This window comes from Molossus molossus, unplaced genomic scaffold (genome assembly GCF_014108415.1).
Source record: "Molossus molossus isolate mMolMol1 unplaced genomic scaffold, mMolMol1.p scaffold_m16_p_4, whole genome shotgun sequence".
In the NCBI taxonomy this organism is placed as follows: domain Eukaryota; kingdom Metazoa; phylum Chordata; class Mammalia; order Chiroptera; family Molossidae; genus Molossus; species Molossus molossus.
This window is the reverse complement of record NW_023425377.1, coordinates 80,767,385-80,781,438: the sequence shown is the minus strand read 5'-3', so window position 1 is coordinate 80,781,438 and position 14,054 is coordinate 80,767,385. Positions and strand designations below refer to the sequence as shown.

The following is a 14,054-nucleotide window of genomic DNA, read 5'->3' as shown; positions in this document are numbered from 1 at the left end:
TTAGAAACGCCTGGTCTCTCGGGATCGAGGCGGGTCTCAAGGCCATGGGCCGGGACAGGCAGCTACAAGAGATAGAGTGGAGAGTGAAAACTGCTCTGCCTGAGGCCTCTAGGAGTCTCGCCGGTGCTGCTGCCCGGTCTTCTGAGGCGGCAGTAGCGCCATCTTGAGCCCAAGGCCCCGGCGGCGCTTGGGCTGTCCACGGCGCGCCTGACGAGAAAAGTCCCTCAGGACCGGCCTATGGCTCGTTTGCGTTTAATTTATGGTTATTAACGTGCTCCTCTAAAGCGCCCTCTGCTGGACAAAATGAGGCCTGTACCCAGCAACCCCAGTGTCTTAGTTATTACTCCACGCTCTAGAACTTACCTCCGCCATGGTATACAGTTGGCCCTCTGTAAGTGCTTAATTTCTCCCACCTGGACTGTGTCAGCAGTCTAATCCCCAGGCCTACAGGAGTCCTGTTCTCATTCACTCATTTGTCCACGAAATACTGAGCACCTGCTCTCTGTTAGCACCTCTAGATGCTATGCTATGCTGGAATGTATTTTGTTTATTCCTTTGGGTTGTTTCCACCTTTGTCTATTATGTACTACTATGAACACGCATATGGGTATATTTGAGTATTGTTTTGTTTCAGTACTAGTTTTTTAAATAATGTAAATTTGTTGCCCTGGCCGGTTTGGCTCAGCAGTTGGAGCGCTGACCTGCAGACCAGAGAGTCCCGGGTTTGGTTCCCGCCAGGGGCACGTACCAAAAAAAAAATAATAATAATGTAAATGTGTTGCCCATGTTTAGAACTTGGGGAGATGTCACATAAAAACTGCAATCCCCACCCTCTCTATGAACTGTTGGCTACCCTGGGCCCAACAGCTGGCAATTGCCAAGGAGCCCCCAGTGAACAGTGGGAAGGTCTGTGCAGTTCCCACTTCTCCCAGCCCACCTCTCTCCTTACTTCAGCCACCTAGCCCTGAGGGCATTTGATCTGAGACCCCTCAACCAGGAGTATCTCCACATCTCTCCACCACCAACAGAAGGGTTGAGTGTAGCCCTGACAATGCTAGTGAGGTGAAATGAGGTCATTCCTGAGCTCACCCTAGCAAATGCTCTATTCATGCTCACAGGCCTTGGCCATTCATTCCACAAATGTTTACCAAGTTTCTACTTCATGCCAGACACAGTGCTGGAAACATCAGTGATCAAAGCAGAGACCTCCTACCCTGATAGAGGGAAACAGACAATTGGAAATTTAGAAAATAAGTAAATGAGACAGCCTGATACAAGGTGGAAAGTGATGGGGTGGGGGGAGTAGAACAGGGTGGGGCTGGGAAGAGGAGTGATCCACACAGTCCTATGGGGAAAGTGGGATTTGAGCAATTCTGAAGAAGGTAAAGAGGAACCATGCAGACATCTGGGGGAAGAGTATTCCAGGCGGAGGGCACAGTATATGCAAAGGCCCGGGACAGGTTGGAGGAACAGTGTGGAGGCCTGTGTGGCTGAAGCACAGTGAACAAGGGGGAGACAGAGAGGTTAAAGCAGGAAAGAAACAGGGGTAGGGAGCAGGTGGTACAGGATCTTGTGGGCCTCTGGGAGAACTTGGGCTTTTATCCTAAGGGAATTGAAAACCCTGGAGAGCTGTGGGCAGAAGGCAGAGTAGGGTCAGGGGCTGACTCAGGTGTTCACAGGTACCTTATGGTGGCTGCTGAAGGAAAACAGTTTGGGGATGGACAAGGGTAGGACCTGACTCAAGCGCTCACATGCGCTCTCTGGTGGATGCAATGAAGAGGACAGACTGTAGGGGTGAAGGTGGAAGCCAGGGACCAGGGCAGAGGGAGCTAATCTGCTACAGGTGGACCATGATGGGGGCTGAAGCTTGGTAGAGGCAGAGGAAGAAGTGGGCAGATTCTGGATGTTTTGAAGGTGCAGCTTCAGGGAGATTTCCAGATGGATTGGATGTGGGTGGTGAGACAGAGTAAATGTCAAGGGTGACCCCAAGGATTCTGGCCTGCACCTTTGGATAGAGCTGCAGACAAGGGGTGATGCAGAAGGGCAGCCTGGAGATGGGCTGAGAACATCAGGTCTGAAGTTGAAGGCAAATTCTTGCTAGCGATGGATCAGGGGGTGTCGTTTACACACAGTGGGACCTGAGCTGGGGGGAGTCAGAAGTTCACGTGCCAACGGAGCAGGAGGGGACATCTTTGAGCTGTTTCAGGGCATGTGGGAGTGTGTGCAGAAGAGACTGAGGAAGGGGTTGCACTCCTAACCCAGCATTTCAGGAACTCTGCCTCAAAGCCACAGGGAAGCCTGCCAGAGGGGGATAGGGGTACAGGGAACGATGCCTGTGATATTACTGGGTAGAATCTGATAGAGAACAGGGGTGGAGCAGGAGCAAGAGGGTGCGAGAAGCCATCCTTGAATAATGGTGAGAGCTCGTGCTAAGAATGGGGGGTGACTTTGATGGCCACAAGGTCAGGGCCCTGAGGAAAGTTGGGCAGGAGCCCATGGTGCGGGCAGCCACCAGATGGTGGGGCCATGGGTTTCCCCGGAGTGGGAAGAAGGGAAGCGTCCCCTGGAGGGGTTGTGCTCTCCCACCTGCAGCCCCACCGGCCTTCGGGGTCCTGAAGACTGCTGGAACCTGGGAGGCCTTTGAAAACTACTAAGGGGGTTCAAAGCTCACACCAGCTTCCCATTGCTCAGGGATGCTAATCTTCCCTCCCTAGAGGGTCCCTCCCCACCACCAGTCCTCCTACCAATTAGGAGCATACAGTAGGCTACAATATAGGAGCTGCAAGACAACTGAGCACAGGAGCCTGTTAAGACACAGGTGGCCAGGCTGGGGGTATAGGACCCTGTAGCTCCAGGGAAGAACCCCAGAGCCGGGGGAAGGGGCATCCCCACCCCAGTGTCAAAGCACCTTGGTAGCCAGTACCAGGGAGGGAAGGTGGACAGTGGTTGAAGCTGCTTGAGGCGTGGATGACAAAAGGCAGCAGCATGCACTGCTGCAGGTAGCCCACTCCCCAGAGTTCAAGGCTAGGGGATGTTATTTTGTGTTCCAAACACTGTGGACTTGCTAAGACTCCCATTAGGTCTCTGAATTCACTAGACCTCTGCCTCAGTTTCCTCAGAAGATTGGTGACCTTGAGGCCACATTGGTGAGTGGGACAGCCCACCTGCTGGGGGCCGACAGTGGGAAAAACCACACAGGCACTGAGTTGGATTTAAAAAAGGGCTTGTTTAATTAAATACAAGGATATTGTCAGGCAGGGCAGGGGAGAGGGGCGCCACCCAAGAAAGCACAAGTCCCTAGGGACGCTATCCTCCCTCCCCTGACCGCCCTTGAAAGGCCACAGCTACTACTGGCCCCTTGAGGGAGGGGGGCATGGGTCTCTCCAAGCCACTGGAGAGGGAGCAGACATTAGAGTTCTCAGCTTCCTGGGCCGTGGGACCCACAGTCCACCTGTGGACAGGCACCAGCTAGGCCTGGGACAACCAAGAGGACATCCACACAGACAAAGGTGAATGGGGCATACACCCCTCTTGCCCTTACAAAGGCATTTCACCTTGGAGATGAAGGATTGAGGGTAGATGGACCAACTCTGTGAGGATCTGCCCATAGTCCACACTTGAAGACAAATCCTCCCCAGCCCAGCTCTGAAAGGACCCCAGGCACCCATCCCTGGATCCTGCCAGGCTGAGGGTCCAGGTCCACAACAGTGCCCTTTAAACCCCCAGCTCCCAATTGGGACACAAGGAAAGCTCTGGAATGAACACAGATGCCACAAACCTCCTGTAGCCAATGGTGGTGGTGGTGGGGAAACAGTCCCTTTTAGGGTCTGAGGGCAAGGAGCCTGGGTCCCTTTCCACTCCAGGGCAGAAGGGCTGGGTCCTCAGTCCCTCGGTCCATATTGAAATCCAAAGGACTCTACCAAAGAACAAGGCATCCACCCTAAGTTCAGATCACGAGGATCTTCCCCTCACACCCCCCATGCCCTGAGGATAACGGACCACCCACAGTGACCCGGATCAAGAAAAGGATTGGAGCCTGAAAAAATATTCTACCCGGTCCAAAAAAACGAGCTATTCCCAGGGGGTTCTGGGCCAGTCCTCCTGCCTCCCGTCCTCGTGGTAACTCAATCAGTGATCCAGGCCTGGCAGCCCAGGGGGACATGCAGCAAGGGGCAGGATGGAGCCAGGGCTCCCACCCCCACCTGCAGGTGGGGAGGGGTGCATTTAGCCCAGTGGCTATCTGGTCCCTAAGGGAAGGGAATGATTGTCACGTGATACTGCCAAAGGCTATAGGGAGCAGGGAGTAGCTGTGGCACCAGCTTCTCACTCACACTCACACCCACCCAGGGGAGACAGGAGAGTCCCTCAGCCAGCAGAGACAGGAAAATAAATAAGCCGGCATTCACTCCATCCCATTATCTGCCCACCCCTACCCCCAAAGTGAGGCAAAGGCTCTTTGGAAGAACCCTGTTCCTCTCCTGCCTTTCCGCATCTCAGAAGCAAAACCCAGACCCCATGAATACCCTCCCCCTCCCCCTGCCCACCTGCCTCCCATGGGCAGTGGGACAGAACCTGTGGACACCTGAGATCAAATACCCGAATGGGGGGCAGCTGGGCTGCACCCCGTTTCCCTGAACATCTCCAATGGCTTTCCATGGGGTGAGGGGCCCCAGGCAGGTGTGTGGGGACAGGTGGGCCCTCAGTCACCCCTGGTTCCTCTATGGCTCTTTGCTCATTTCTTCCCTGGGGCTGACTCCAAGCACTGGGCAGGGGGTGCCTTTCCTGCCCCACCCCCACACATCCCCCAAGGCAGGGAAGTGGCAAAGGTGAAAGGGGAGCACCTGCTGACCACCCACCTGGGGTCCCAGTTTAGCAGATGGAAAGAGTTATAGGTCATGGCTATTTACAGACACAGGCCCCAGCCACCCATGGGTGAGGGAGTATGCCACCTCCATGGTCCAGCTGACCCCAGTCCAGTCTCAGGCCCCCTCCTTGCTTTCTTGAGGGGATTAGAGGCATCTTAGGACCCTCAGGGGAGCGCGCTGGAAGGGTGCCTGGACAACAGGCATGTTGCTGGTGCTCTGGGCAGGTGAGATCCAGGTGGGCTGGATGGGCCCTACAGGCCAGCAGGGGCTGGGCTGGGTGCTGGGCTGGGTGAGGGGCTGCCAGCCAGGCTGCAGGGCAGGGAGTCGCTAGGCGAGGTGCTGCGGGCGCCTGGGCGCCGGAGCAGTTCCGGGCGGAAACCAGGGTGGCGGCGTGCGTGCTTGGTCAGATGGTCGCTGCGGGTGAAGCGCTTGGAGCAGAGCGGGCAGGGGAACCGCTTCTCCCCTGTGTGTGTCCGGTGGTGGCGGGCCAGCTCATCGGAGCGCGCAAACTTCTTGTCGCAGCCTGGCCAGTCACAGGCAAAGGGGCGCTCACCTGGATGGATGAGTCAGAGAGCAAAGAGTTGGTGGTCATCAGGTAGGGGTTAGGGGGTCAGAGAGGGAGAGAGGGGACATCCCATCAGATCCCAAAGCATCCCGGTAATTTGTCTCATCCACACCCTTAGTTCTAGAGACTGAATTTTGGGTGTGAATTTAAACCAGGTAAATGCAAAAAATAGAAAAAGGACCCCCGCCACTCATTTCACGAAACCCTAATGAATATTCTCGTCCTTAATTTCCTGGAAACCTGCAATTATACGTCTGTGAGCACTCTCCCTTGGGTAAAACTAGAACCTACAGAGGCTGGGTTTATGGCCCGGTCCTGCAGCATCACCATGGTGACAAAGGTCTCCTTGTGCATCTGCCACACACATGCAGTCTCAGATGCATGCTGGGTTTTGAGGGGCTTCTCCTCGTGCAAACTGGTCACCCCCACACCACCCCCCAACCCTCAAGGGCATTACTACTTTTCACCTCTCCTTTGGGGCATTCAGGGCCTCGCAGGTGGTAGTAACCCCAGTTAAACCCCCTCCTTCTGGAAGTGAGCACCCGTGGTACAAAGTGGGGGACAAAATCTGGGCAGTTTCCCCTGCCCGACCTTTCTGCTGACTCTCATGGCGCCTCTTTGTATAGATGGTCATGTGAAGGGCCGCCCAAGCTACCTGCATATTTAGGCACCCCACTCGTGCAGGTCCTCAGTGCCTCTGGGAAGGGGCGGGGCGCAGGGACAGGGGCAGGGGCAGGGGCAGAGGTAGAGGCAGAAGCACAGGCGGGTTGTCACCCAGCAACTTCCTCTGCAGACCACACCCACCACCCAAGCTGGCCTCACCCATCCTGCCCCTGCTGGCCAACACCATCCAAGCTACAAGCATCCCCCTACTCCCCACTACCAGCATCTCCCCAGTGGGTCCCAGCCTTAGACTCTGTCCAGCCCCTGTGGACCTCCGCCACACCCCAGGCCAAGGGGCCAGGCATCTTGAGCTCGTGCCCTGGAGGACTCCACACCGGGTATCTGGGACTCTTGAGATCCCCAGGCGTTGTTCCGCCTGAGGTTCAGAGGTTTTGAAGTGTGTGGGCATGTGTAGACAGAATGTGGACACGTGAGAGGGGGTGCCCACGCACGTGTGCAATGCCCCTCGTGGCACCAAATGGAGCCCCACGTAGGGAAGGAGCCAGCTTGGGGGAGTAGAGGGGGCTCGGCCTGGTCACAGTTATATACTAAAAGATTCACTCTGGTACGCTTCGTTGACTAGAGCTGACCCTTTTTCTGGGGACAGGTCCACAGGTGGAGGACAGGTGGTGGGAGAGACAGACAGAAGGGAATTCTCAGACAGGGGTCAGATAAGACTCCCAAAGCAGGACCCATGGGGGATAAGGACAGAGATGACCAGGCGACAGCAGGAAGGACCACAGGGCAGACCTGTAACCATGGGGAGTGCAAGGTCAGGATTCTTAGGGTAACTGAGTGACATTTCTGCTGTAAAAGCTCAAGGCCTGCCCTGGGGAAAAGGGCTGGGGTGGGGGACACTGGTGGAGTCCACAGAGACTCAGCCATCACCCTGGCCCAAGAAAAAGCTATACTAAAGCCTCCCCCCACCCTTCCTGTCCTCCAGGTCGCACGTGGATGCCCCCAGCACAACACATGTGGGGTGGGGGAGGGGGTCAGAAGCCCAACAGGCCCCCCACCCGAGAAAGCTTTCTGTGGGGTACCTGCCTGTCATGCTCACAGCTGGGAAGGGGTCCTTGGTGCCACCTTCCCTGGGGAGTCACAGGCCATAACTGTGCAGCTGGGGGGAAAGCAACTGTCCCCAAGACGATAGCCCCAAATCCCTGGGGCTGTCCCCTCCACACCCCCATGCCTTCCCCAAACCATAAGGCAGAGCCAGCAGCAGCTGGGGGAGGAGGTCACAGCAGGGTCATCCTCTCCAGAATTAGGGGGCTCAAAAGAGTCTGGGAAGGAACCTTAAGCTCACATCAATAGTGGCAACCACTCAGAGGAGTGATCTGGGGAAGGGGAATCTGGTTACCAGGGCAGGGCTGCTGTCTTTGGACTACATCCGAGATCTGGGGCAGTGATGCCCCTCTGAAGGACACACTGTCATGTCACCATCTTGCAATACACAGGCGGGAGAGCAGAAGTGGGGGGAGAGCATCCCGTTGCTTTTGTAGCCTGAAATTGTCTCACTTCCCTATTTAGGGTGCTGGGGCTGGTCCCCACCTTCCCCCCTCCACCCCGCACAGTTCCACCTTACAAAGAGCAGGTTGCACTAGTGGCGGCAGTGCCTGCCAGGGCAGGTCGCATGCAGCTGAAGCCGCTGGGAACACAGCTGCCGCACACAGCTCATTGGCGTGGGGACATCCACATCCCCAGCCGTGCTGCTCACGTGGTGCTGCTGCCACAGGGGCCAGGGCTGGGCTTCCAGCCCCCACAACGTTGGGCAAATGCCTACAAGATGGCAGGCCCTGCCACCCTCTCACAGTCCACTGTCTGGGAAAGGCAGAACATTCAGAGGCTCAGGACTGGTGAGGGCCTCAGGTGTGGCCACCTGGCTGCCCCAGGGGACTTAGCTGGACCAGGTGCTGGAGAGCATGCCATGGGTAAGACCATGGTGGACTTGACCCTGTGACTGGCTGGGCCGGGGTGAACTAGGGACAGCCAGGAGCCTATAGGGTGCCACAAAAGCTTAACATCACCCCTCAAAGTGGTCTCCTTACTTTGCTGGTGTCCCCTCCCCCACTCTCCTTGCTTTTCTATCTTTGTGCTCAGCATCTCCTGGGTGTGATATTGACCCCCACCCCCAACCTGGTATGTTGACTACATCTCTGGAAAGATTCTACAGGCCCGGAAACTCAAGTTCAGACTTCTGGCTCGGCTTGGGCAGTGGCTAACATGTTTGCCCATGATCTCACTTACCCACCACCCCAGTTGGAAGTTACAACTAATCCCTTATTTATTTAAAAGGATGGTCATCTGCTGTCCCTCTCTTGTCCCTCTCCTCCCTCCTGGAGGACCCTGGCTGCCCAGCTCACTTCCTACCCAGACTGACATCTATGGCATAGAGGGAGAGGGAGAGGGAGACTCTTGGTGCCAGAGATGAGGGAGCACAGCTCCCACAGCCCCCCCCTCCCCAAGTATTTCCAGAACCTGACGTTCTGGAAACATCACTGGGCAAAGGCAGCCCACTCAGACTCCCTCCCTCCCTAGGAGGCTGGTTCCTCATCCTCATATCATTTGCCCATTGCCTGGCCATCTGGGTCACCTTTATCAGGGAGTCTGGTGGTGGGTGGTTATCACCCCCTGCAATGTTGGGTGCCCCTCCCCCACCCCCAGCTGGGGCACAGGCACCTGAAGCCAGTTCCAGCTGCTCTCTGCACCCCTGCCGGCTAGAGGAGGGACCTAGGTGGAGAGGCAGTTCCTGGGGACCCATGCCTCCCTCAGGCCTAGCAATGTCCCCCTGCCCCAATCCCAGATAAACCATCAGTCTCCTGAGCCCCACCTGAACCTAAGGGAGCACCCAGCTCTGCCTGGGGGGTGTGGCTATTGCCCCTCCAGGCTTCAGTTTCCCCATCTCTCTCTCCTGCGGGGTCTCTTCAGCAAACTATAGTCATCACACCACCCTGCCCACCTGGGGCTATTGGATCAGAAAACTGGGGGTCACCCTAGCCTCCTGGCCCCATGTCCTGAGGCTTCCCCCTCCTACCCAATTCATAAATCAGCACACCCCTCCCCTTCCATAGTGGCCTAGCTCCTCAATCCCTAATCCCTTCTCCATAAACGGATTTTCCTCTGTAAAGACCAGCTGCTCCCCGCATGTCCCCCACCCTACCCTTTGGATTAAATGGAGCCCTTAGGTTGCTCTGCCTCCTTCCCACCTCAGGCCACCACCTCCTCAAAATCCACACCCCAATGCCCCTCCCCCACTCCCTGCAGCAAGAGTGCTGTCCCCTCTCCTGGGTCACACCCTCCCTGTCCCATCTGACCCCAGGGCTTCAGGTCTCTACTGAGAGGCCTCTTCCAAGCCTTTTCCTCCATCAACCCCCAAGGTTCCAGGATCCCAGGGAACAGAACTGGGATCCTGACAGTACCTTGCTCACAGTAGAGGCTCAGCTACTGTTTCTCAGACTTAAGTAGACAAGTTTTAGAGTGAAATAGGGGGTCTCAACTGGGTGATCCTGCAATCCCTCCATGGGACACAGTGATATCTGGGGAGAGCTACAGTTGTCATAACTGGGGAGAGCTCCTGGCACCAGTGGTTGGGGGCCCAGGGGACTGAGCCCCCTCAAGGTGCACATGGCTGACTGCATGCTGGGCATTGGGGGCACAGGCAGGGGAGCCCTCTAGAGATGAGGGAGGCTGAGAGAGCAAGTTGACAGCCAGCCTCTCCTACCGCCCCCGCCCCCGCCCCATCTCCAGCTCTCGCTCTCGTATCCACAGCAACAGCGTCAACATCTCCCGCAGCTTCCAAAGTCCTTGCCAGCCCCACGCAGAAAAGCTCTGTGCTAGGCCAGGGGCTGAGGTCAGGGCACAAGAGACCACGGGACAGCCCTCCCCAAACCCTGTGCAGCTAGATGGCCCTGTGAAAAGAACCCAGGGCCCCTCCTGGCCTCCTCAACCCCATGCACCAAATGAAGCAGGGATGATGGGGGCACCACACTCATTCCAGTGCTCCATCTGCTCATCTGTACAAAAGGGCTACACCAGGTTTGGCACTGCCTTCACAGAAAGAACAAGCCTTCGGGGTGAATAGGGCCAGGACTCTCTCCCAAGGGCCGTTGGGGGTACAGCTCAGCAGACAACTAACTCTAAATATGCTCTGTCCCTAGCCTTGGGGACACCCAGGATAAGTATGGATTCCCCACCCCCAAAACAAGCTTAACAGCAGCTGCCCCCTCCACTAGGGGCCAGAAAAACCAAATGGCCTTCACACAGACTACAGCAGGGCTTGATGGTACTGGGAGTTGGGACCAATGAACAAGCAATCATTAAGCACACAAGAATCCAAAACCCTTAGTGTCTAAAACCTTCAGGAAACGAAACCCAGAGTGCCTACCAAATGGATCCAGAAGCTGTGCCCCACTAGGTCCCTGAACTATTGTTATAAATAAAACTCTAGGACAGGACACCCTGAGCCACAGTTCCCACAGATCACAGGACCCAGCATGAATGGCACCCTGCCCTCCCCACCATCTGCACCCAACCCTGTGACACCCCAACTTAGCCTCTTTGCCTCAAGTTTCTCATTAAAAATGGCGATGGTGCCTGGCCAGTGTGGCTCAGTGGTTGGGCATCAACCCATGTACCAAGAGATCGCTGGTTTGATTCCCGGTCAGGGCACATGCCCAGGTTGTGGGCCAAACCCCCAATGAGAGGCATGCAGGAGACAGCCAGTAGATGTTCTCTCTCATAGATATTTCTCTCTCTCTCTCCCTCACCCTTCCTCTCTCTCTGAAAATAAATAACAAAGAAAAAATAACTTTAAATGGGGATGGCACCCAGCCTGTGTGGCTCAGTGGTTGAGCATCAACCCATGCACCAAGAGATCATTGGTTCAATTCCCAGGAGGCAGCCAGTCGATGTTCTCTCACTGATTTTTTTTTAAAATGTTTTCTTCTTTACTGAATTGAGAGAGAGAGGAAGGGAGAGGGGGAGAGAGAGAGAGAGAAACATCAATGAGAGAGGACATCGACTGACTGCCTCCTACATGCCCCCCACTGGGGATTGGGCCCACAACCTGGGCATGTGCCCTGACCAGGAATCGAACCAGTGATCTCTTGGTGCATGGATCAATGCTCAACCACTGAGCCACACCAGCCAGACTCATTGATGTTTCTTATTTATTTATTTTCTTTATCGATTTTAGAGAGAAAAAGGGAAAGAGCACAAGAGACAGGAACATCAATGAGAGAGAACATCGACTGGTCGCCTCCTACATGCCCCGCACTGGGGATTTGGCTCACAACCAGGGCATATGCTCTGACCGGGAATCGAACCAGCGACCTCTTGGTGCATGGGTCAATGCTCAACCGAGCCACAACGGCTGGGCTCACTGATGTTTCTCTCTCTCCCCAAAAATCAATAAGCAAATATATATATTAAAAAACAAAAAATGGGAATGGCAATACTGAGGTACTGGCCCCAACAAGGAGTCCCTCCACCATGGGCTTAGGGAAATGGCCACCACTGCCCAGGGGCCTACAGAAGTTCTAAAGGATCCCAAGACACCCTGGAGAAGTGTCCCTTGGGAGTCATGGTAGGGGGTGGCCTGGTCACCCCCTTTATCCCATCCAGAAAGGGTGACAGAATCCTGGGGGGGGGACATCAAACCAAGTCAGGGCACTGGGGGTCCCCAAAAGGTTCTCAGAGAACAAATACCTCAGGCTGGAAATTGTACTGGTGGAAGGGCACAGTGGTGAGAGATGGGGTCCCTCTGTTAAGTCTCCCACTTCAGCCTCACTGACGCTATTGAGAAGGACAAACTCACCCCAAATGAGCCAATTCTCCACCTTCAAACCCCACAGACATGAGGTCCCCACTATCTTGAACAGCAAATAATATCCAGTGACCACACAGAAAAAGATGACTCCTTCTAAAAAAAATGTAGACCCCACCTCAAGTCCTGTCCTGGCTGTGCTCACAGATGGGCAAAGACTCCATCCCTGAGAACAAGGGACAGTGTATGAAGGAGAGGTAGGAGGACTGGGAAGGGGGGCTGCCATCACCTATGTGGCATTTGAGGCCTGGCCATTGGCCTGAGGTTGCCCGCTGTGTCTCTGCCACACCACTGGAGCCAACCTGCTTTCCTGCACCCTGTCCATGTGTTCCCACAGTAGGAGCATGTCCACTGAGCCAAGGCCCGCCATACCGGGTTCCAGCCCAAAGTCGCAGCTTAGTGGGCATTCTCAGGGTGGAGAGTGGGAACCTATGGGGAGGAGAGGGGACCCACTGCGAGACAAGGGGAGAGGGTGACAGAATTAAAGTAGAGTGAAAGGGTGACCAGCACCTTCAGGCCTCCAGTCTCCCCTAGCCCCACCACCACTGAGCTGTGGGAAGGGACAGTGTCCCAAAACCCTATCCCTCAACCCTGTGCACGCTCGAGTTCCACAGCAAGTGGAAATACCCCTCTCAAATCTCTCCCCTCCCCAGACTCAGGCCTCAACCTTCACTCCTAACCCCGTTCTCTGCCTTATTAAAACACTCCCCCTACCCTGGCCCCCCGCCAGGCACTGCGCCACCCTCTGGGGAAATCCACAGGGCCATTCCGGAGACAGTGACTTGGCTTTTCCTCCCTTTCTACAGTTAAGGAAACTGAGGCAGAAAAAAGAAAAAAACAAGAACCTCATGACTGGGTGCTCCAACCACGGGTGCACGCCACCCAGATCCGAACGCAACAGAAAATAAAAGAGAAAAAAAACACCGGGAAAGGGGCTGCCTGGAAGCCCCAACCCCACTCCCCGGCTGCGCGGCACCGTGCGTCCAGCCAGCCCCTGTCGATGCCGCCGCGCCGCGCCCGCCATCCGCGCGCCACCCGACCGCGTGGCCGCCACGCCCCCTGAGCGCGCCCCACCCACCAAGGCCCCGCCCTCCCGGCAGGCGCGGCGGCGGCCCCGGCGCGCCCCCCCACCCCGCCCCCGACGCGCCACGCAGTTTCGGGGTCCCAGCGGGGGAGGGGGCCTAAGAGGCCGCCCCAGGGCGGGCCGGACTCACCTGTGTGCGTCCGCAGGTGCGATTTGAGATGCGAAGACTTGTAATACGCTTTGGCGCAACCCGGGAAGGGACAGCGGTGGCTCTTGGCGGCGGCGGGCGCGGCGCCGGGGGCGCGGCCGGAGGACGGGGACGAGGCGGCTGAGGAGGAGGAGGCGGGTGAGGCGCCCCCCGGGGCCGCAGCGGGCCCACCTCGCAGGTCGGCCAGGATGCTGGCAGCTAGCAGGTGGGGCGCGGCGGCAGCTCCGGGAGCCGGGCCGGGGGCAGCCCGGGAAGACGGCGTTAGCTGCCCGGGGAGCCCGGGTGGGGCGGCCTCGCGGCGCGGCGCGCGCACATCCAGGCCGGCGGCGGGGCCCGCGCCCTCGGGGCCCGGCCGCCCGCGGTGCACCACGGCGCCGGAGGAGATGGCCATGAGCACGTCGGCTGCGAAGTAATCCACGCACGCTACCGCCGCCGACATGCCGGAAAAGGGCGCGCGGCGCGAACCGAACAGAAGCAGCGGGAACGGCGCCCGTCCGGCCGGTGTCGGCTGCTCGAGTGCGGGAGGCGGAGGAGGAGGAGGCCGGTGCGCGCCGCCGCCGCTGCCGCCCGCGCTCGACCTGCCCCGCCCCGCTTGACGCGCCCTGACGCACCGGAGCCCGCGGGGGTGGCCACGTCCCGCCCCGCCCGGAGGACGCCCCCTCGGGGCGCTGCAGCCACGCCCCCAAGCCCGGCGCGCCCTCCAGCGCCCCGCGAGCCGCGCGCTGCCGCCGGGGGCGGGGCTCGGGTGTATGAGGCCGCCTCCCTGGCGCGCCCCCTCCTACCCAGGAGCGCGCTTCGGCCTCCTGTCCTACGCTCTCCTTCCCACGCGGGGCTCCAGGCCCTGAGCTCAACCCTCCTGGTGTGCCCCTTCCCCTACTGCAAGTTTCCCAGTCCCCTCTCCAGAGCAC

The 14,054-nt window shown here is 57.5% G+C and overlaps 1 protein-coding gene across 1 annotated transcript; it reads right to left on the bottom strand.

Moving 5' to 3' along the window:
- Window positions 1-4,520: 4,520 nt before the first annotated feature.
- Window positions 4,521-13,662, bottom strand: KLF16 (Kruppel like factor 16). Its single transcript, XM_036241527.1, has 2 exons — window positions 13,129-13,662; window positions 4,521-5,418 (listed from the first exon to the last, which is right to left on the bottom strand). Exons 1-2 carry the CDS (start codon window positions 13,583-13,585, stop codon window positions 5,117-5,119), a joined length of 759 nt encoding a protein of 252 aa, XP_036097420.1. The 5' UTR covers window positions 13,586-13,662; the 3' UTR covers window positions 4,521-5,116.
- Between the last annotated feature and the right edge of the window lie 392 nt (window positions 13,663-14,054).

What these genes read in the sequence shown, in the direction of transcription:
- KLF16 (XM_036241527.1), bottom strand. Translation starts at nt 13,585, where the DNA reads ATGTCGGCGGCGGTAGCGTGCGTGGATTACTTCGCAGCCGACGTGCTC. An exon ending in GCACCTGCGGACGCACACAG is followed by an intron (nt 5,419 to 13,128) that starts GTGAGTCCGGCC and finishes TCATCCATCCAG; the next exon opens with GTGAGCGCCCCTTTGCCTGT.